This window comes from Tachypleus tridentatus, chromosome 11, assembly GCF_004210375.1.
Source record: "Tachypleus tridentatus isolate NWPU-2018 chromosome 11, ASM421037v1, whole genome shotgun sequence".
Taxonomy (NCBI): Eukaryota; Metazoa; Arthropoda; class Merostomata; order Xiphosura; family Limulidae; genus Tachypleus; species Tachypleus tridentatus.
The window spans coordinates 47,418,470-47,440,800 of record NC_134835.1 but is presented as its reverse complement, the minus strand read 5'-3'; the positions used below and the strand labels follow the sequence as shown (position 1 = coordinate 47,440,800).

The 22,331-nt window shown below is 31.4% G+C and overlaps 1 protein-coding gene across 1 annotated transcript in view; it reads right to left on the bottom strand.

Annotated features, from left to right (window-relative positions):
* LOC143232100 (uncharacterized) overlaps window positions 1-22,331 on the bottom strand; it is a 128,768-nt gene that overhangs the window by 12,576 nt on the left and 93,861 nt on the right. Inside the window, exons 2-5 of the mRNA XM_076467174.1 lie at window positions 18,534-18,635; window positions 5,564-5,661; window positions 4,498-4,655; window positions 1,798-1,952 (exon numbers count right to left, since the gene is read on the bottom strand). Coding sequence (XP_076323289.1) covers window positions 1,798-1,952; window positions 4,498-4,655; window positions 5,564-5,661; window positions 18,534-18,635 — 513 coding nt within the window. The remainder of the gene's footprint in view (window positions 1-1,797; window positions 1,953-4,497; window positions 4,656-5,563; window positions 5,662-18,533; window positions 18,636-22,331) is intronic.

Here is a 22,331-nt window from a genome sequence, read left to right as displayed (position 1 = left end):
CACCAGAATCATCAAGAGAAAAACCTGTAAAAAGTCATAACGCGACTGTAGCACCTTATGAAATGTGAGAATCTACAGATACAAATATCAATGGAAAAGCCATCCACGTGCCAAATATAGCAGCACACAATATAAAAAAGGGATTTAAGCTGGAAAGTCATATTTGGCAAGTTTCTTGTACCACGTATATCTGTCCAAACTTCCCACACCTTATGTAGTAGTTGGTGAATGAAGCCGGTATATCATGCTATTTCATACAAGAACGTGCCTGTCAGGTCTGTCGATTCTTGTGTGATCAAAGTATTGAAACTAGCGCTGAAAAACTGTCTTCTTCGTATATTAGCTTCAATATTGAAAGCATACAGGAAAGAGCGGTATGCTTTAAACAACAAATCCATGTAACATATCCTATTTCAATGGAAATTACGCTGTAAGGCTATTTATTGTCAGGTAGAACATGCGGTCACCTGGGCTATGACGTAATGATGAGGCTCCAAAATTATTCTAGTTTATCATATTCACTCTCTACGCAAAGGTGAGATTGATTGTTTGTTTGAAGTTAAGTATAAAGCTACATAAGGGGTGTTTGTGCTCTGACAACTACAGGAATCGAAACCCTCTTTCTAGCTTTATATATCCGCAGCCCGTGACACTAGGGAGGGGGCGGGTAAGATGCTAGAAAATTTCATACTATTATAATTTGTGATCTTTTTAACTTTTAACATTTTTGTTTTTGTTTTCGAAAGCCTAAGAAATCCACGAAAAAAAATGATGTTGTAGTTCATTACTCTAGACAGATAATTCCTTATATTCCTGGCTGTTATTACATTTGCATTACACTTTTCAAGTTTCATTCAGTGAAACGTAGTTCTTGCAAAAAAGAAGAAAATTTTCTACATGAAAAACGTTTTATGATATTTAACAACCTTCTTGGTTAATGAAACCTTCACTGAATTACAGCAGTCACTGAATTGTAGCTCAAACTTTAGATCTGGTAGTTGTTTTATGTAAAACAATTCTGATGGGTGAGACGAATGATATATAAATCACTTTTATTTAGGCTTGTTACCTAATCTGACGAAAGGCTGATTAATTGGTCCTAATTCATTAATATTCAATATTTAATCGTTAAAAATGTATTATAGTTTAACGCATGAAAAAGCGGGAGTGTAGAAATACCACCAGCATTTAATGGCAGATATCATTATTAAATCTTAGTTTAGAAATGTCTCTATGGAGGAGCCACTTACGACACCACGTAAGCAAGAGTAGAAGTATTTACGTGATTTAGGTGTGCCTATGTTTGTTGTTACTGAATCGTTCACGCGTGAATCATCCACAAAATCTTCAAACTGTTGTTCATCAAATATATCTTATAAAAAGTTTGGTCCGAGAGATTTAAAATGTTGTTTGGTTTCACTTTCACAGATTATTTGCGTTAACCACAGAATTAACTCGTATGTGAGCCTCAGAACGTTTTCAATAAATCTGGTCTGATTGAAAAATATTTCGTTAGTAATAGTATAAAATATTACTCAGGAAAGCGCACATTTTAAAATCTATTATAATAATAAAGTCTGCTTTTTTACGAAATGTCAGACAGACAAACACGAGTGAAATAAACAATAGATATATCGATAAAAAAAAAAACAACTTCCAGTATGACAATACTTAAAACATTGATATTATCATTGCTTTGACATTAACACTTAGATAACGCTGAGAGTTTGACTGTGGTACTCTAGATATGAAATATGAAGCTTCACTGAAGTAATTCAGAACGGCATTTAAACCTACCCGAACTTTTCTCATCCAGATATATCAACATTTCCAGGGGCGTCCCCGGCTCCACGTTTATTGTCGTGTCTAACATCCTCCCTTTCTGCCTGAGAGCCAGATTAAGAAGTGGAACGGGCGCTCTGGCAACGATGTATTCAGTGATATTAATATCTCTGTAGGGAAATACAACAAGGTATACATTTCTTAAACCAATCTAAGCAATATAAAAAATAACAAAAGACCGCTCAGTCCTAATACTTGGAGCTAGATTGAACAGAAGCACCTTTTAGCCTATAATAAAATATAAAATTATTAATAACTATACGAGATGAACGCCACATCTTATGGCATTACATCTATTATGTACATCAAATGTCTGAAAATATGCAGAAGAATATGATAAAAATCAGACATTCGTGCATAGTAATACTTTTCTTATGTTATAATGAAAAGACAATTTATTCTAATTTTTTTTCTAAGCATAGTAAATAAATCTATTTTAATTTACAGTGTTAAACAGCTTGAATCCGAATTCTGATTTTAATCTGTAATAGTGGACGATTCTAACCTGCTGCAACACTAAATCCACTGAACATTTTTTTGTAGCTATTATTGTAATGTTTTAATGTGCTATTATCCTTTGCACTTGCAATTTTTTCATTTGGGGCAACTGATTAAAAGTAAACCATACTGATATTTGATGATACTTCGTCATTACATGAGTATAGGATTTGTCACATGTAATTGACATTTCCAAGTGTACCAACACTTCCAATGAAGTAACACAAATACGTATATTATTTTTACAATGAATTACGGGATATTTAATACTCATTCAAAAATAATGATATAAAGAGATAACTCTTTACTCCAAGGTTCTTATCTGTCTTACGTGTTTAGAAAATTTAACCCTCATTGTTTGTAATATGATTTGTCTTAGATTAATTCTAAACATTGTATTTGTTATATACGCTAAGGCTGGGAAATGAATTGTTTTTAACTTCCTTACAAAAAACAACAAATAAAATTACGAACTAATTACTGTTTTTATTTCCTAAGAGAAAGTTCATCTTGTCCTTGCTAATGTTAAACAGTTTTCAGTGCTCTAACGTAGTGTTAAACTAAAATGGTTTGCAGCAATCACTGCCACTTCTCAGTTACCTGATCGGTTTATGCAACACTTGACACCTTTAAGATAGCATGCAAAAATGTATAAGAATGCTGATTTTAACAATTCTATCTTTTACTAACCGAAGTCCCGTTTCCTGCACGGAAGTTATGTAAATTAATCATTTATGAAAAGTGATCATCTGAAAGCATGAAAAGTTGCTTTTCTTATATGTAATTGTAAAAAAAACGCAAGAAAACGGTATCTCCACATGGATCCCAAAAGCGTCAATATAAAATTTGGTTAAGATCCATCGACAAAGGGTCAAGGTAGTTGTAAAAAAAATTGCCCATAAAAATCGCAAAATGAAAAATGCAAAACTGAAAATCTGTAAGTATTTTCCCATGGACCTAATGAACCTCCATAACAATTTCGGTGATTTTAACCTGAGAAGTAAGAAACACCTTTAAGAATTATTATACAAGTGATCATAGAATTATCTTAACCTAAACAGGAAACTCATAATTTTAACGCAGTCAATTTACAAGTGATAAATTTATATGACAAAAAATGCATCAATGGCTTGATGATTTTACAATATGAAGTCAGAAACATAAAAAATAGTTATACTTAAGTTTGTTTGTTTAGCATAAAACAGTAATAGTGGGCTATCTGATGTGTGTCTCTGCCGCAGGTATTGAGTCCTGAATTCCAGATTAATAATCGCTTAAAGTTACTGCTAAGTCACACATTGATTTATATTTACGTAAAATTTATTTCTTAGTTTCCCACTAGTTTGTGAAAATGAAAGTTTTGAAGATGTATTTCAGCTAGAAATATCCTTCGTATCTCCCTTGGTTAAGTTGTAAGTTGAAAATTATAAATGTATTGAAAATAAACTAGTGTGTTTGTTTTCTTATAGCAAAGCCACATCAGGCTATCTGCTGAGCCCACCGAGGGGAATCGAACCCCTGATTTTAGCGTTGTAAATCCGAAGACATAGTGCTGTACTAGCGGGGGGCAAAAAATAAACTAATATAACAGTCAATAGTTTTTTAAAGTCGTTTCAATTTTTATGCTCTAACTCGTTGTGACAGAAAAATATGGTTAAAATTATTCGGTTTCATTTTTTATACCTATAGTAATATACGTATTTCTGAAAACATTAGTTATGCATTGGTTCAAAAACAGTAAATACCTTTATGCAAACAATTATAATTATTCAGATAAAATGCAGCTTGACATCTCTTCAAGGTGTTCGACACATAAAACTTATCATTTTACTTTCATCAGCGCACATAGAAAAATGATGTTACATTTAATATGTTGTTTTTATCCAAAATATTTACTCTTCCAGTGGTGCAATGTTATGTATACTGACTTAAACGCTAGAAATCGGGTTCTGATACCTGTGGATGGCAGAGTGCACATAACCTATTGTTTTGGGTAGTTTTGCGCTTACTCCGAACAAACAAATAAATATTTAATGTTCTTTATTGTGAATAAAGGCCTGGAATTACGCTTTCGAAAACAAAAGCAAAAAAGAAACAATCATGGTAACAACTTGACACTACTTGTTATTTTCATGTTTTGGATAAAAATAATCTTACTCAGGTTCAGAGAAATCTTCAGGAAGGACATTTCTTCTGGTCCTATTTTGAAACACGCCTTTATGAGGTTCACCAGGGATAGCGCACTTCACCAAAATAATTTCTTTAGGCTCCACTGAGTGTTCAACAATAATTCTGTGGTAGAAGATCTTTTCACCCTTTCCAAATATATTCAAGATTCGTTAGTTATTTGTATCATTAGCTCTGATTTGCTAGTTGTTAGTATCATTAGCTCTGATTTGTCAGTTATTAGTATCATTACCTCTGATTCGTTAATTATTAGTATCATTACCTCTGATTCGTTAGTTTTTAGTATCCTTAGTTGTGATTTGTTACTTATTAATATCATTAGTTGTGATTTGTTAGTTATTAGTACCATAGTTCTGATTTGTTAGTTATTAGAATCATTAGTTCTGAATCGTTAGCTATTATAACCATTAGTTCTAATTTGTTAGTTATTAGTATCAATAGCGCTGATTTGTTAGCTATTAGAATCGTAAGTTATGATTCGTTAGTTATTAGCATCATTAGCTCTGATTCGTTAGTTATTAATATCATCAGTTCTTATTCGTTATTTATTAGTATTATTAGCTCTAATTCGTTAGTTATTAGTGTTATAAGCTCTGTTCATAAGATTTCAGAAAACAATCAAACATATGTCAAAATATTTTTTAAAAAATGTGGAACGTGTATGTGCCTTAAAGAAGTAAAATATTTTAAAACCATTTTTGTGTTGTTATATTTTTACTAGTCACTTCAATTTTAAATTCGTTTAACTTTAAAGCAGGTGTAAAGTTTGGTGTGTAATTTTCAGAAATTAATATTGTTTTTGTTATATATAGCCTAAAGAGTGTTCAAAAAAATATTGGAACCACAACTGTCAGTTTTAAAATGAAAGAGTATATTAAAAATATTGGAACCACAACTGTCAGTTTTAAAATGAAAGAGTATATTAAAGTACCGTTCCTATGCTTGGTGATATACGTATGACATTAAATACCAGTTTATCTAAACTATATTTCAAAGTGTGTTACTCTGTGTGCTTACTGAGAAACTAAACAGTTACCGTTATTTTATTGAGAACTCTGATTGTACCACAAGCGTAGATGTTGTCCAACGGAAGGCGAAACGTTGCTCGTCCGTCGTTGATATCCGCCTGGCATTCTGACAAAAAATAATAAGATAAAGTAAAGACTAGGACGTAATGCATTGTCTCACACTATCCATATAGAATTTTCCAAAATCGAAGGCCAATAATAGAACGGCGCAGCAGGAGATTTCTATGTAATAACATCTCCCCTTTATAACTTTTTTTTTTCTCCAGGGGAGAGAACCTGCACTAAGGCAATACGAATTTGTTCTATTGTAGGATAAAAGAAAGAGAATAATATAACGTGTTTTGACGAAGTATATTCTGCAATAGAAATGCAATACCAGATATCCAAATTTACATGTAAAGAAACTTCTTCAAGGACGTTGAACTTTATGCAAGGTTTATCATCAGGATATGGATAGTATATCAGTGTTTGTCTCTCTCTATGTTCTTAGCTGTATCAGTGGGGGTTGGGGGGTGAATGATAGTTACTCTCATTTATTTAATATTAAACAGTATATTCTCTTTATTAAGCGCTAAATAATTTGTTACAAGTGAGTGTATTGTATCTACAAGTATTTTGAAAGCTGTCATCGAATTTTGTTTAGATTTATGGAATGAAAATAGTATACTCATTTTGTTAGTGAACAGTGAGCATAGCCACGTCTACAAGGTTCATTACTTCAAAATGTCAGCATTTTTTAAAACTCTTTTATTACTTTTTCTTATATAGATTCGAACTAACTATATAATTGCTGTATTCCTTTGAACTACTTTCATATTTTTAAAAAGAACACAAATTGAATTTTAAATTCGCTACTTCAAATTTCACTAACACTGAACATTGTAAAAACATGTTTAAAATTTAAAGCTGCACTCGCCCCCTTTATAAATTAGTTACTCGACAGTACAAACGAATTTTGGCATTTCGAAAGTAGCAAAGACTTCACTTTATTGCTTAAATTGTATTTTTTTATCTGACATTCAAATACTAGAGCTAAGGTTGTGAGAGTTTCTTATAAAATATTATAATTTCATTTATGTTTTGATAAAGTACAGTAATGTTACAACCGTTAATTAACTGACTATTTACGTCCATGATAACTGAACATAAACATGATTACATTTAAGAGAAAAAGATAAGAAAAAAATATGTAGATATTTTTATATTCCGAGTTTTAAGTATATCTTTATAAAATGAAAACGATTTTTTTTAACTTTTTAAAAATACAAAGTACTCAAATAAATATTTTCTATAAATAATTTATAAACTAATATTTATACTTTATTTAATGGCTATTTAATAATAAATACTGGAAACTTTAATGGGAATGTTCTTATAATAAACCTATATATATATATATATACATACATATATATGCATGTATGTATGTACAGTATACCCTCATCTATTCGCGGCCCCGCATATTCGCGGGTTAGGCTCTTAACCCTATCGCATCGTATGCCGGTATACCGGGCTAGCGTCATAACGTCATAAAAACGAATGCTCGGTAAACCGGGTTTTTGTAGGTCATAGAGACTAAAAGCGCTTTTCGAGGGTATGTCTGTATTTACTCTCTCAAGCAGTTTTATCGATTGACGTCTTTATCAAACAATTATTACTGAATTGTACTGTACTGTATTATTATTACCTGAACTGTGCGTACTGTATTTATCTGTCTAAGTTTGCCTTTAAATTTGTTCCACTTTCTGTCAATTCTAATACATGTGTTGTACGCATAGAAAATAACTTTACGGTACAGTAATACAGTATGGGTAACTATACTATGTACGTTTCTTTTTGATTAAAATATTGTTGCAGTACAAAATTAAAATGTGTTTACATTATCATAACTACATTAGTGAAATACATGACTGCATGCAATATTACTACATTATTACTGTATTAATGAGTAAGAGTGTCTTTAGAAAGTGTCTGGGAAGCATTTAGTACCGTATATAATCTCATACATAGAAATTTTAAAACTGCATCCAATATTCGCGGTTTTTCGCTATTCGCGGGGGGGGGGTTAAAGAACGTAACCCCCGCGAATAGCGAGGGAATACTGTATTGCGTAAACAAAATATTTATCACCATAATGTATGCAATGAAATGGCCCTGGTGTGGCTTTGTAATTAACACGTCCTGGCTGTGCATCTGTATGTACATGATTTGAATTTCGTTGCTTTAGAATCACGATCCATATTTTGCAGCCATTGGTGCATTTTAAGCGTGACAGTCAAATTCCACTACTCGATTACAAAAGCCCAAGATTCTGGTTAATGCTTTAGACTAGCTTTTTGTCTTACAAGACAAGAAGTCTAGCAGATTAAAAATTAAGGACGACTATAGCAAAAAACAACTTTTGTAGCTTATACTTGAGGGGCCACTGTGGGACAGTAATACGGAGGACACAAGAAACAGCCGGATATAGCTTTGCTATAAGCAAAACGTATGAGCAAAAGGTAGAATGCTATTTTTAAGTTATGATTTTTATGAAAATCAGAAATATAGTTTGTCACTTTTGTGTTTAAAAGGATCGATTCATATCCACATCACCCTGTTTATTCGCACAACATTTATTATAATGTTCAATACATAGCAGTACTAAGTAAGTAGAGTTGAAGGCAACCTTCTGGTTAGCGTATTGAACTAGGAATTTGAGGTTCTTGGCTTTTAAGACGAGATATTATGAAACACGCTATGGACTTTCAGCTGTGGATGAGTTATAAGAGTAACAAAATATATCACTATTCGTTTAAGAGTAACGTGTTTCGTCGATTGATTTCTTTTCCTCCGATGATAACCTACACTGAAGCCATGGGGGGGAAGAGTCTGTTGGTTTGTCTGTTTAACCCTATGTGTGCATAAGTTATCGTTGAAGTAAACCAATAAACAATACATGCATTTCAAAACGAAAATGTAATGACAGTGAAATCTACTTATTATTTTGTCATATTATTAACTATTTGGAAATTATTCACGCAAAAATATGAAAGTGGTTAGTTAAAATCGCTTATAAAATTCTCACTTCGAAAAGTTCTTTTAACATTAAGATAATTATAAAGATAATTTTGTTGTCAAATATTGGTTATTTTCTGTTTATATTATTATATAGATAATATTTTGTACTTTCTGTTTGGAGGTAATTACGAAAATAATTTTGTTGTCAAATATTGATTATATTTCCTGCTTGTTTGTAGAAAACCAAGCCAATAAATACTTTTTTTCTGTTTGGATTAAATACAACATTTTTTTATATTTATTTAAACGATGAAAATGTTTATTACTTGAAAGTTCAGTAACCATAAAAATACAATGATGGATTTGAAATTAAGCCATTATTTAAAAAGAAAAAGAAAATATAGGTGAGTTCAATTTAAAAAAAATCTTTGTTTTTCTGTTTAAAACAAGTATAACACGATTATTTAATTAAAACCTAAAGAATGTAAATTAAAACATATCCGTTGTGGATACATTAATTATAATTAATCACGAATACTGTAACATCACAAAAAGGAAAACGAATCTGTTTTGTATGAACAAAAGCTATTTTCTGCATGTATTGAATGAAGCAGGTGTTCCCTCAAAGTTTGTCACAAAGTTCGTATGTATCTTAAGCTAGATATTAATTACGCTTTGTACGAAGTCAAGACGTTGTGAACCTTTTTTAGTCCTTGGTTTTAGATTTAAATTAAACAATTTAAAACGTTTAGAAGAATACTTATTGGTCTGTTTGACTCATTAACTGTTTATTCTCGAAACACACATAAATTTCTTAACTTTTTACTGAAATCATGGTGTTAAACTTTGCAAGTTTGTTTGTAATTAAGCACAAAGCTACAAGACGGGCTATTCGTGCTTTGCCCAAAACGGGTATCGGAATCCGTATTTCTAGCAGTGTGAGTCCGCAGATTTATCGCTGTGCCACTGGGGGAACCTGAACTTTATGAAGTTAAAGAAATTGAGACATTTGTAAAAGAACTTGTTTTTAATACGTTTATATGATGTATAATAAATTAAAATGAAAATCAATGAAATACTTGTACCTTCTGTATATGATAGATAGTAATGAATATTGATTGTATATATTATTGTTCAGACTTGTAAAAATTTAAACTATTATAAAAATAACTTTATTCGTTGAAGCGATAAAACAAAATAAATGTTTGTATTATTTTATTTGTTTTCTGCTTTACATGTAATAGAGCTATTTTGACAAAAATATTATGATACGGCACAAATATACACTATCGAAACATTGTTACTACTAAGTAATACGTGATTCAGTGTAAATATACAATATCAAAACGTTTTTATCACTAAATAAGACGTGATTTAGCAAAGATAAATATACATTACTGAAATATATTTAGTTCCAATTAAGATATAATTCAACCCAGTATGTTCAATCGAAATTCTTAAAATTTCAAAAGATTTAAACCACGTAATTCATTCGAAACTTATATAAGAGTTATCTTATTTCATTTTAAAAACATTATTAATGAATTTCATCCATAATCAACTGGTAGGCTCTAAATTATAGTCCACTATGAAACCGAGTTAAAAGGGAGGAGGGAATCCTAAGTAGACACAAATGGAGAGATTTTAAATGAGATTCACGTTATGATCTTTGCCAAACACAAAATATTGTTGGTAAGTTTTGAAGTCCTGTCTACGCTTCCATGGGATGAACTGAGAAGACTATACTTACCATGTGCTTAGTCTGCCATGGAATGTACTTAGATTGATTTAAATCCTGCTTTAATTATTTTGACGAATGTTTGAAATAATCTGAAATCCTTCTGAGATAATAACGAAACATAGTTAAAATAGTTTTTATATAATCTATTTTGTTTTACAGTTAAGTACAAAGTTACATAATGGGCTGTCTGTATTCTGTCCACCACGAGTATCGAAACCCAGTTTACGGAATTGTAATTTCGCAGGCATACCGCTGTGCCGCTGGGGAGAGGGGTCTTTAATCGACAATGAAACTTATTAATTGGGATCTTACATTTTGGTAAGCTCTTTATTACGAGGGCCTTAGATCCTATTCAGTTTCTCATTGAGGATCGTCTACAAATCCTGTTTTGTTTACAATAAAGCATAATTCATAAATCTTAAAACCTTTTCATGTTGCGACGAAACATGTAGTTCATAGATTATGTAATGTAGCTGGTGTATTCTTAAACCATAGATCATAGATTATGTAACATAGCTGGTGGATTCTTAAATCGTAGATCATAGATTATGTAACGTGGCTGATGGATTCTTAAATCATAGATCATAGATTATGTAACGTGGCTGACGGATTCTTAAATCCTACTCTGTCTGCCCCCCGCTAGTACAGCGGTATGTTTCCGGATTTACAACGCTAAAATCAGGGGCTCGATTCCCCTCGGTAGGCTGAGCAGATAGCCCTTTGTGGCTTTGCTATAATAAAACACACACACACACACTACTCGGTCTACCATGGAACATAGTTGGTCGGATTTACAATTCTATTCAATTTCGTTTGAGGCTTATTTGAGAGAATTTTAAATTTCATCAAGTCTATCAGGAACCATATTTAAAAAAAAAAAAAAATTCATTCTGTCATGAAACCCAGTTGGAAATATTTCATCTGCTGTTTAGCATATTACGAAACATATTCAAAAAGACCTACGTTGCTCACTCTACTATAAAACTATGATAGACAGATCAACATTGTTCACTATACTGTGACACTCGGTTATAAATATCCTATATTGTTCACTTTATTGTGAAACATAGAAAGATCCTACACTGTTCATTCTACTATGAAACAAGAGTTAAAATGCTCACACTACTCATTTTACTATCAAACCTGAAAAGATTTTACAGTGTTTGCTATAAAACATAGTAAGAAAGATGATACTGTGAAACAGTTGGAAAGGTTGTACTTACGTAGACTATTCTATTGTGAAACATATTTAGAAAGATCTTAAACCGATCACTCTAGCGTCTAGAACATAGATTATTTGTTGTTAAGAGCAAAGCTGTTCAATAGACTATTCGTGCTGTGCCTAGGAATAGTATCCAGAAATATAGCGTCATAAACTTTCAATTTTAGCTCTCAGCCACCGAAGGAACATATCTGGATTTGTTTGTTTTTGAATTTCGCACAAAGCTACTCGAGGGCTATCTGTGCTAGCCGTCCCTAATTTAGCAGTGTAAGACTAGAGGGAAGGCAGCTAGTCATCACCACCCACCGCCAACTCTTGGGCTACTCTTTTACCAACGAATAGTGGGATTGACCGTCACATTATACACCCCCCACGGCTGGGAGGGCGAGCATGTTTAGCGCGACGCGGGCGCGAACCCGCGACCTTCGGATTACGAGTCGCACGCCTTACGCGCTCGGCCATGCCAGGCCGAACATATCTGGAAGAATCTTAAATTCTGTTTAGCTTACGGTGAAACATGTCCTGAAGAGTCTTAAATTTTATACAGTCTACCATGAAATAAGGACAGAATAATTTTACAGTTTACATTGTGTTAATTGCTGATATGATTTTAAATCATATTTAGTCTACCACGTAACATAACGTAATTAATAATTAATTATATCTAGTCGCACATGAAACAACGTGAACCAGACTTTAAATCCTTTTCATTTTGACATGATGCATAGCTGTAAGGATCTTCATCATGAGAAATGGCTAAACGTATCTTATATTTTGTTCACTCTACAATAAACAAAAGGTTAGAAAAATCTTAAATTCTGTTGAAAGGACCAAGATACTTAGTTGCAAGGATATTAAATTCTGTTGCTTAGATACCAAACATACAACCATTAATTCAAAATAATACCCAGTCATCAAACTAATTAATCAGTGATAAAATCAGCACTATTGCATTTTATTTTAAACACACTAAACATTTTTAATCATTTACTGGCCAAATATATTCGATGTTTCAAACTCATATTTTAGCCTGCCACTTCCATAGGCCTAAATGTTAATAACTCTGATGTCTGTAAATTATTAAAATTATATAAAAATACTAATTACACTACTCTAATTATATAAGTTAGGTGCATACATCATGTAAATTGAATGAATAAAAATCAGTGTTTGTTACTCAGGAAACATTAGCATTAAGTTTGCTGTCAGGAACAAGCATTAATCTTCAGTATAAAACATATTTAAGTCTGCACCACCTCCTTAATAAAATAAAACCGTGCACAATTTGCAAGTTAATTGTTCCTATTATAAATTTCATGAAAGGTTTGTCTTATCCCACATTTGTTTCATATTTAGCTGGTATGATAGTCGCCCCCCCTTCAAGTCACACAACACGATTTAATATATTCAGAATATTATTAATACCTACGCTTTGTTAATTAATCATTTTTTAAAATACGTTAACGTGCATTGATGTATTATTACGCTTGCAAATATTAATACGCATATTTATGATTTTTTTTCACTATAGGTATCACATATCCATATATACATATAAAATAAATAGTGTTGTACATTGACAAAAGTATTGCATTATTTCACAAAACAGACACTTGTTAACTAGGGAACAGTTGATTTTTACAGCCATATAAATACACAAGTTTAGTGTTTTCTAACAATACACATGGTGCGCAATGTCAGTTCAACACTATGTTTATTTGAATACACTGTTGTGCTTTTATGTCGAGCTCTTTTTCTTGTTCAGAAAAAGCACAAGGTGGAAACGAATCGTTCTTCGATCGAGATAATTTTTAAGGCATTTTATTTGCACGTGCTGTTTCACCTTTAATCCATGTTATGAAATGTCCTAACTTACTAATTTAATGTGTACATGTAGTATGTATGAAATTCCACACAAAAAAATTCCACACAATTGTGAATTCAGTTTTGTTAGCCTGCACTGTTTGTGATGGTTATAAGGAAGATTTTAGAACATATCCAATTTACATTCAGAGTTTACAATTTACCAAAATGTATTAAACGTATGGACACGACAATTTCAAAATACTTTTTTATTTCACTTTCTGAGCTCATGCTATACAACTTTAGGCACTCTTGGGAAGAACTACAGTTTTATAGTTCAAGATACGTGGAAGTATCTTCATATACCTTAATTATACCAAATACAATTAGAATAGTTTGTACGATCACTCAACTTTTTCAGATTTAACATATTTATTACAAATTGGAATAGTTCTTCAAATAACTTAATTTCTATTAAATTATAATAGTTAAACATACTTGCCATAAATAATACTACAGAAATTATTTTTCTTCATTTTTTCAATTGCAGTCAACTCTGCACGAGATGGCAGTATATTAGACAACAGTAACGCCACCTTTCAAAAACAGTATTTGATTAAATACTTATATTCTAAATTTAGATTTGAAATATATAATTTAGCGGGAGAATTTGTATCATTTATGAAAGTGAATCAATAAACATTTTTGAAGCGGTTGGTTGTATAATTTCTTGTTTTAATATAGTTGTTCCAATCCACGAATTAATTTTAAAATGCAAATGCACAAAAATGTATAATTTCATTACTGACTTCCAGAGTGACACATACACAAAAAGCAAATGTTTGGCATCAGAAACTCACATATTTCTTTCAAATTCATCTAAATTTCTTACAAACATATAATAAACTTTTAAAATATAACGTCGTGATTTCTTCAACACATATTTGTGACAAAATGTCAATACATTTTGTTTCATAAATGGTAACATATTTACTTATTTTGAACCATTCTTACTATAACATAATTCAAACTCCCTCAACATTTCGGCTTCATATTTAAGGCACACACAATTTATTGACATATAAAACAGCTCATAAAATAGTTATTAATATCAAATATTTTAATTTATAATATAATCACCTCAGCTGAGTCGTGTCTTTTTTTTTCTTTTATTAACAAAACGTTTCACTCAATTTGGGAATGGCATTTCCCCCAACAATCGAGAAATAGTTTAATCTTTTAATGTTTTGGTTGAAAATTCAGTATTGTTATATATTACTTTGCATAACATTTAATACGTTATCATTTATACAACTTTTCATTAATCTAAGCCACAACGCCATATTACCATACAAGTCTAATATTAGCCTTAGTAAAAATAAAGACACGTAGAATATATCTCACTTTTAAACACCCCCTCACAAGATTTTTTAAAATAAACTCATTTTTTATATTTGGTTTGATAATCATTGAATTAAAGATTTTTATCTGCTAACTTGTTTAACTTCTCCTTTTACTGAATTGTAAAAAAAGTGACGTATTAAAAAGTAATGCATATTATTTGTATAACTGTCGAAGAAAGTTACTTTTAAATATTGTTGTCACTTTTATCTGCTAACTTGTTTAACTTCTCCTTTTACTGAATTATAAAAAAAAATGACATCAATATTTAAAAGTAACTTTCTTCGACAGTTATACAAATAATATGCATTACTTTTCTCATGTCATGTACAAATACCAGATTCATCACATAGCCTGAAAAACACCCAATGCTTATTATTATCTCAAATAAATCATATAATATTTGTGAAATAGTATGTGTAACTTCACCCCAATCTAAAACGTTCTTTGTTGGTGTTATTGTTAAGTTCGTTATCCATTTATAAAACTTCTTACTCGGTTACTGGTTTAACAAGACCTAAAAATGCTCAGTATTTTCATACAATTTCATTCATATGTGTTTGAGATATGAGAAGATGTTATAATTAGCAGCTTTCAATACTGTATTAAAATATTCCAACCATTGTAACTTTTACATGCTGTTTACGTTGTTTAGTTTACTGAAGCACCAAAAACTGTTTCGGAAAGCTGATTTGTATTGAAGAGTGAAATTTGTTTACACAGTTTTAAATATCCCTCTTTGTTTACAGTTATTCTCAAATGTTTCTTCTCTTTGTAACTACATAATTTTGTTTTCAAGTGTGCTTATATATAACTTTTTCATTCAGATTTCCATATAAAGCTCAAATTATTTATTCCATTGCAAATGCATACTTATTAACATGTATGATTGTAGTTTTAAATTCTTTTTTCTTTTCTTTTTAAATAATTTCTCATAGAAACGTCCAGCTAGAACGTTTTTCAGTATTTCTATTGTTCTTTTCTTTGTTTTATAAAGGTAATTTTAATGTTTATATTTTTATTAATTTGAGTTACATGTTAGTCCTTGTTTCAAAATTGATTTCTAATTTTGGGACTAAATGTTTAACATTTTCAATTCGTCACGTTCTTGTTCATGTATCGTACGAAAGTGGGACACAAAACTAATGCGTAAAACATAAAACTACATATCATTTAACGTACTCGAAAGTTATTTTCCAGTATTATATTATTTACTGAACCAATTATATGATCAACGACAGATTTACTGTTTTTAGTTATACATTCAAATTCAGTTCGACATTTCACAGTTTTCAAAATCATTTATTGCTTCATTTTTTTAATTTGTCAGTTTTATGAAACAAACCTGTAATTAGCTGATAATACTAACCTTTCCTTTGATCTGATGTTTGTTCCAAATGTTTAAACTTCTTCTATTGCTCTTTTTATCCTAGCATTCAGATATCTTAAAATTGTGATAATGGCACGTTCTTAATTTGTTAGTTTTTATATTATTTACATTTTTATTCATCATTATTTCGACACTTAAATACAAAAGGAAAACAAATAACTTGTAGAACTCATTAATATTTTTTTTATTTGCTTTAAACAGAGCATTACACCTTGTTTTTCATGTTACCAGAAATTTATCAGTGTATGATTGAACAATATTATTTCAAATGTCCTCACAGTCTAGCAGAGTTGTTTAATTGTTATTTGTTCCTATTAGTTTCTATACCGGAACTTTGTGCTAACTAACCCATGACTGTGAGTGTTACACTGACCATTGTTTTTAAGTAGGTATCATTTCACCACAATTTCTCCTTTCATGCCTGGGATCACTCTGTTGCTGAAATAAGGTTCCCTGCCCAACAGTTTTGTTCCTAAGGGAGTGACTTATTGATAAATATCTACTTGTACCTGTCACTAACCCACAATTGTTTTGTCCACCCCCACTATGCTTCACTACATCGATACAAACTAAGATTGATTATTGCCAACCAATATCTCCTTCAACTGTGCTGGGTATTTAGAGTCTGACACTCAATTTATTCTTTTAGTTTGGTCAGCTCTTCAAGGCAATAGGTTTTCAGCAGCTATACATCCACTGCGGCTAGTTTGGGTGAATGTGGATCTTACTGTTCTCGATGTAACATTAACATCTATACTTGCAGCAAGGTCAATATCTTATTGTCTTATATCATATAAAAACATGTCCTACGTTATTTAACATTACTTTTAAAGAGTTTGGTCTTTCTACCTTCACTGTTTATATTGTTGACAACAACAATATTGTCACATCTTCGTCAGTGTATGAACACAGCTTCTACTGAGACATGTTTTTTCCCCAATCAGTTGAAGGAGTACCCTTCACCAGCCAAATATTTGATTTATACATATTGTATATGTAATTTCTATTCTGAGAGCCATAACTGTATCCACCACAGTACTGCTGGGAATAGTATGCCTGTTTGTATGTTTATAGGTATTGCGCTAGTGTGGAGTTGTTTAATTGGTTTCATGACTACTTGCCATAGTGTAAACTATCAATACATAACTATACTCTTACGAAGTTCATTTTCATAAAACAAATAGGAAGTAATCCCATAAACCTTATAGATGTAGTCTGTTCATGCGTAATCTTACTGAGTGAGTGTAATCATTGTAAACATTGTTGAAAAGGTGTTCTATGGGATTTTTATAGTGCCAATTAGTCAGAATTAACAGCATTTTCGTCTAACGTGATCGTTTTATAGATGCATTATACCATGAACATCTTGTTACCATTACCTTCGGCATAAACGTCGAGCAACAAAGACAATGTCAAAAAAAGTCTATAATCTCCCTCTATAAAAGATTTACTGCACGACGTTCTGTTATTTTGCAAGTATTTCAACATTTCTTATATGTAGATCTAATACAGAGAATATTTATGTGTATAATATTCTAAAGGATGATGGACTCTAAACCTCATTAATTCCCAGAAGACAACGGGAGACTGAAGACGAAGAGGATCCACGAATGTGCTGAAACTAGTTTCTATAATATTAAGTCTTCTAACATTTACAACCGTAACACAATAATCTTACTAAATACTTATAATTCTACTGTGACCTCTATAAAACAGGAAGTTCAATAATATTTCTTACTTAATTTAGATAAAACTCCATGTTATTTAGACTTTCATAGACAATAAGACATCTCATTAGTTTTGATGAAAATAAATAAAATATATTTAGTAATTAGAAAAGATCAAAGTATTAAATGAATAATATTTTTTATTGCAGGCTCGGGGAAATATGGTTTAAGAAAAACAAGTTAAATACTATATGGATAAATTAACAAAATATTTTAGAACTAAATCTACAGCTTTATCTTTGCTGCACATTCCTGTTAAGTAAAATGTGTAACAGAATATAAGAATTTACAATTAAACGTTTATTTATAAAAGTGTCTTTTTACAATACAAGATGAAATTTTGTCCAAAAAGTATTTTTGTGTTAAAGTAATTGAATGTATATGAAAGATATGATAACCCACGTAAAAGAATCAATGTTTAAAACATTCCAGATCATTCTTTTTTGTTCTTCATCAGCAAAATAATGACGTTTGTGAAATCATGTTTGTTTTCATCACGTTTATGAGTTAGACACTTAACCTAATTTATGAATTAATTTTATAAAAGAATAACTTATTTTTAGTAAAACTCGCTACAGCAAGTTTTATTAAGTTTGTTTTTTATAAAGTGTTTGTTAGTAATGAAGAAAACATTCTTCTAAATTGTAACTTTGTAACTGACGGGAAGCATGGATAAAATATCATCAAAACTTACCCGGATATCCTTTTAGCTTGTCAAGGTAAACCACTGGATCGGAATCATTTAATGTAACAGCCACTTTCATCATCCTACTGGAGCATGAGACGTCGTAACTGACTGAAAGGTCAAACAAAAGACGTCAAGCTCATTTTATAAATAACTGTTAATAATATTTTACATCATATCGTAAACTACACTCAATAACACCTCAGGTTCAGATCTTATCGGTACAATATCTCCATAGCTCGTTATGATCCACATCATTTAACGTAATCAAATGCTTTATTAACTACGATAAGTTTCTACCACGAGCTAGATATGTTGTATTTCTAATACTAGCAGAGACCCGTGGGACATTTGCAGTAATATTAGTATCTTTATTGCAAAAGTGTTCTTTAAATAGAGAATTTGAATAATAATACAAAAGAATTATAATCTCACACATCGAAATTTAGAGCCTCACTTGTTCTAGGCCTAATATAAATTAAGCCTTTATTAAGTTCGGCTCACATTCGATAATGTGAAATAAATAAACTTTGCAACTTGTGTACATTTTTTGCTCTAGTTTACCTAGTGTAGCTAAACACTACAGTACTTAATACTATCAATAAATAAACGTAAAATGTTATTCTACGACCTAACGTTAAACGTTTTTCAAAAAATTGATAAAATGTTAATATGTTGTTGTTAAAATATATACTAAAGTTTATTTACATTCACCTTTGTTTAAGCCCCTTGAAATGAAGTGCATGCGCAATTACGTAGTAAGGTGATGCGTGCGTATTTTCAGGACAGAAAAACTGTGTATTGTTATAATAGTAGGAGAAATAGGTTTACATAGCATCAGACCCTTTAAGATCCCCAAAAGAATCTGAATCTCGAACAAAACCTAGTACAGTGGAACCTCGGTTCTCGAACTTAATCCGTTCCAGAAGGCTGTTCGAAAACCGAATTAATTTTTCTCATAAGAAATACTCTAAATTAAATTAATCCGTTACAGACCTCCAAAAATTACGCATTATGAAGCATTTTAAGTAAAAATATTGCTTATTTATACCTGTATAATAATACATGCATAAAGTCAACCACAAAAACTATAAACACAATAAAAAAACAATAAATGAAAATTTAACTGCACTTTACCTGTGCTGAGGAGAGCTGATGACGTAAGTTAAAGGTGGTGAGGAACATGGAGAGTAGGAGAGTTATTATTGTTTAGAAGGGGAGTCACCTTCCATAAAAATGTCAGGTAACTCTCTTTCTGGGGTTCTTTCTCTTTTCTGTCTCTTTGCACTGCTACAATCTACTTGAGACTCACTGGACCTATTTCCCACTAAAAACTTGTCTATTGAGGTTTGTTTCTGCCTGGCACCCTCCCCATGTCTCACCACACTATGTATGCCACTTCTCTTCCTAAATTTTTCAAACCATCCCCTACTAGCCTTAAAGGCATCACTTGTATCAGCACTCGTTTCAGGGGTGTTTTTCAGGAGGTCAGCATGCAACTGCTTTGCTTTCTCACAAACGATGGTCTCAGAAATGCTATTACCAGCTAACTGTTTTTCGTTTACCCAAATCAACAACAGTTTTTCTACCTCTTCCATTGTTTGTGATCTTTGTTCCGTAAGCACTGTCACTCCTTTCGCAACATCAGCTCCTTTGATGACCTCTTTATTTTTCAGTATGGTGCAGACTGTAGACTTCGCCATACCAAACACACGAACACCACTCTCATACTTCGCTATGAGATCTTTTTTCACCTTTATTGTGGCTCTAACAAGTTTTCTTTTTGCTTTCATTATCCTTCTTTGACCCCATGGTGGCTTATTTTATCAAAATATTTATAAAAAAAAACAAAAGAAAAATGAGAACGTTCACAGCAGATTTTAGCGGGTAAAATGTTTTGGGCAAGCTTCGCGTGGGCCGAAAATGGTCGAAGGGTCGTTCGGGTCATCAGTCGGGTTATTTCGAGGGTTCGGTCCACGACAGATTGTTTCGAGAACTGAGTTTATGTTCGACAATCGAGACAGTTTTTTCTCAAACAATATGTTCGAAAACCGAATTGTTCGAAAAGGGAGAACCGAGGTACCACTGTACTATTATAATAGATACTTTATTGTACGGTTAAATGTTTATCAGAGAATTTATTTTCAATCTGCTGTTTTTGACTCACTGTCACTGTTACAGATTGATTGGTCAGTTTTTGAATACAGATTAACTTTCCTTTTAGTGTTACGCATCTTAAAATATTTTTTCATAAATGTTTTTTAACAATATAATCCAGTTTGTCTAGCACAAACGGTCGCGTAGGTAGCTAGTACGAGTTTGGAATACGAAACTTTATGTATCTTGGCGATCAATAAGAAAGGTTGCATCTATAGAGAAGAGATATGTGTGTAAGTGAACACTGAAGACACAAAGTAAAAAGGTAAAGAAAGATAAATGCCGGTCGATTTAACCACCATAGTTTTAAAACTATTTCCAAATTAAACGACGCCGACGTCTGAAGAAATTAATAGCAATAACACAATGACATTTTGAAAATTTACATATCATTTAAACAAGCAATATTTAGAAAAAATAAATGTTAAGTAGTTCAAATTCCTTTAATGATCAATAATTAAGATAATTATGGTTTCACATTTGTGAATTTTATTGTAAAAACAGCTAGAAAAAATATAAAAGTTTATTTTATATTAATTACATCAAAACACGGCTTTCTGCGTTACAAAAGACATATCGAGACAGTAGAAACACGAAAAATAACAGTTAGTAACATTATGAGTTTTCCTTATTGTCTAAGGTGAAAATTGTGTATTCTGCTTTGGCTTAAAATTTATACGAAATGGGGTGTACTTTTCAGATCCTTTCAACAGTTTCACCACCAGTGAAATCTGATGGATCATTCAAATATGTGTAAGTCGTGTAAGAGCTGTTATTGTGTTGATGGTTTAACGGTAAGTCCGAAGTCTTTTAACGCTAAAAATCAGCTTTTAATACTCGAGTTTGGTTGCGTGGGCAGAACGCAGATAATCCATATTATAGCTTTGTGCTTAATAAAAACAAACAAGAAACAATCTTCTGTGGAAATTCGTTTTTCGGAAAACTGACAATTATGTATATATGACTTACTATTGTTCTTATATAGACTAGACAGTAGTGGGGAAAATAATCAGATCTTTCTCTTTGAAAAATTTACATTGAAATTACAATTTTAGCTTGAGCATATTGGGTTAATTTAAATAATAAAATATCGAAATATTGACACTTCCTTCTAGCAACGCTTACGTCATCCTCAAACGAGCTGAATTTCTCTACTATATAATTTAAACCTTACATGAAATGTACTGTTAATCTTGTCATTGATAGTCAAGCATATTAATATTTGTTTTTGTGCTTTCATACGTTTTGTATATTTAGACATTTCATATCACTATGTATTCATATCTAAGATTTCTTGCCTTGAGCTAGAGCACTTATATTCATTGCCCGATACTTTGAATTTTTATAAAATACGAAATGAAATTCAATGCCTTTAAGACACGCAGCTATTCATGGTCTGTTTAAGATGAAAGGGCTATTTATCCATTTTTGTGCCCTACGCTGTCAAATTTCAGTCGCTCAGTAATCTAGCATTTATAAAGTATACTGAAGTAAGAATATTCGTGATATTCTAATTCGATTGCAATGCCTGAGATACAAAAATGTCGGATGAAAGGCTTTGAGTTGGAATATGAAGTTATACTAAAAATACACCATTGGTTTTGAAAAAAAAAGTTAATATAGTTCTAAACTACAGAAATCGAATTTAGG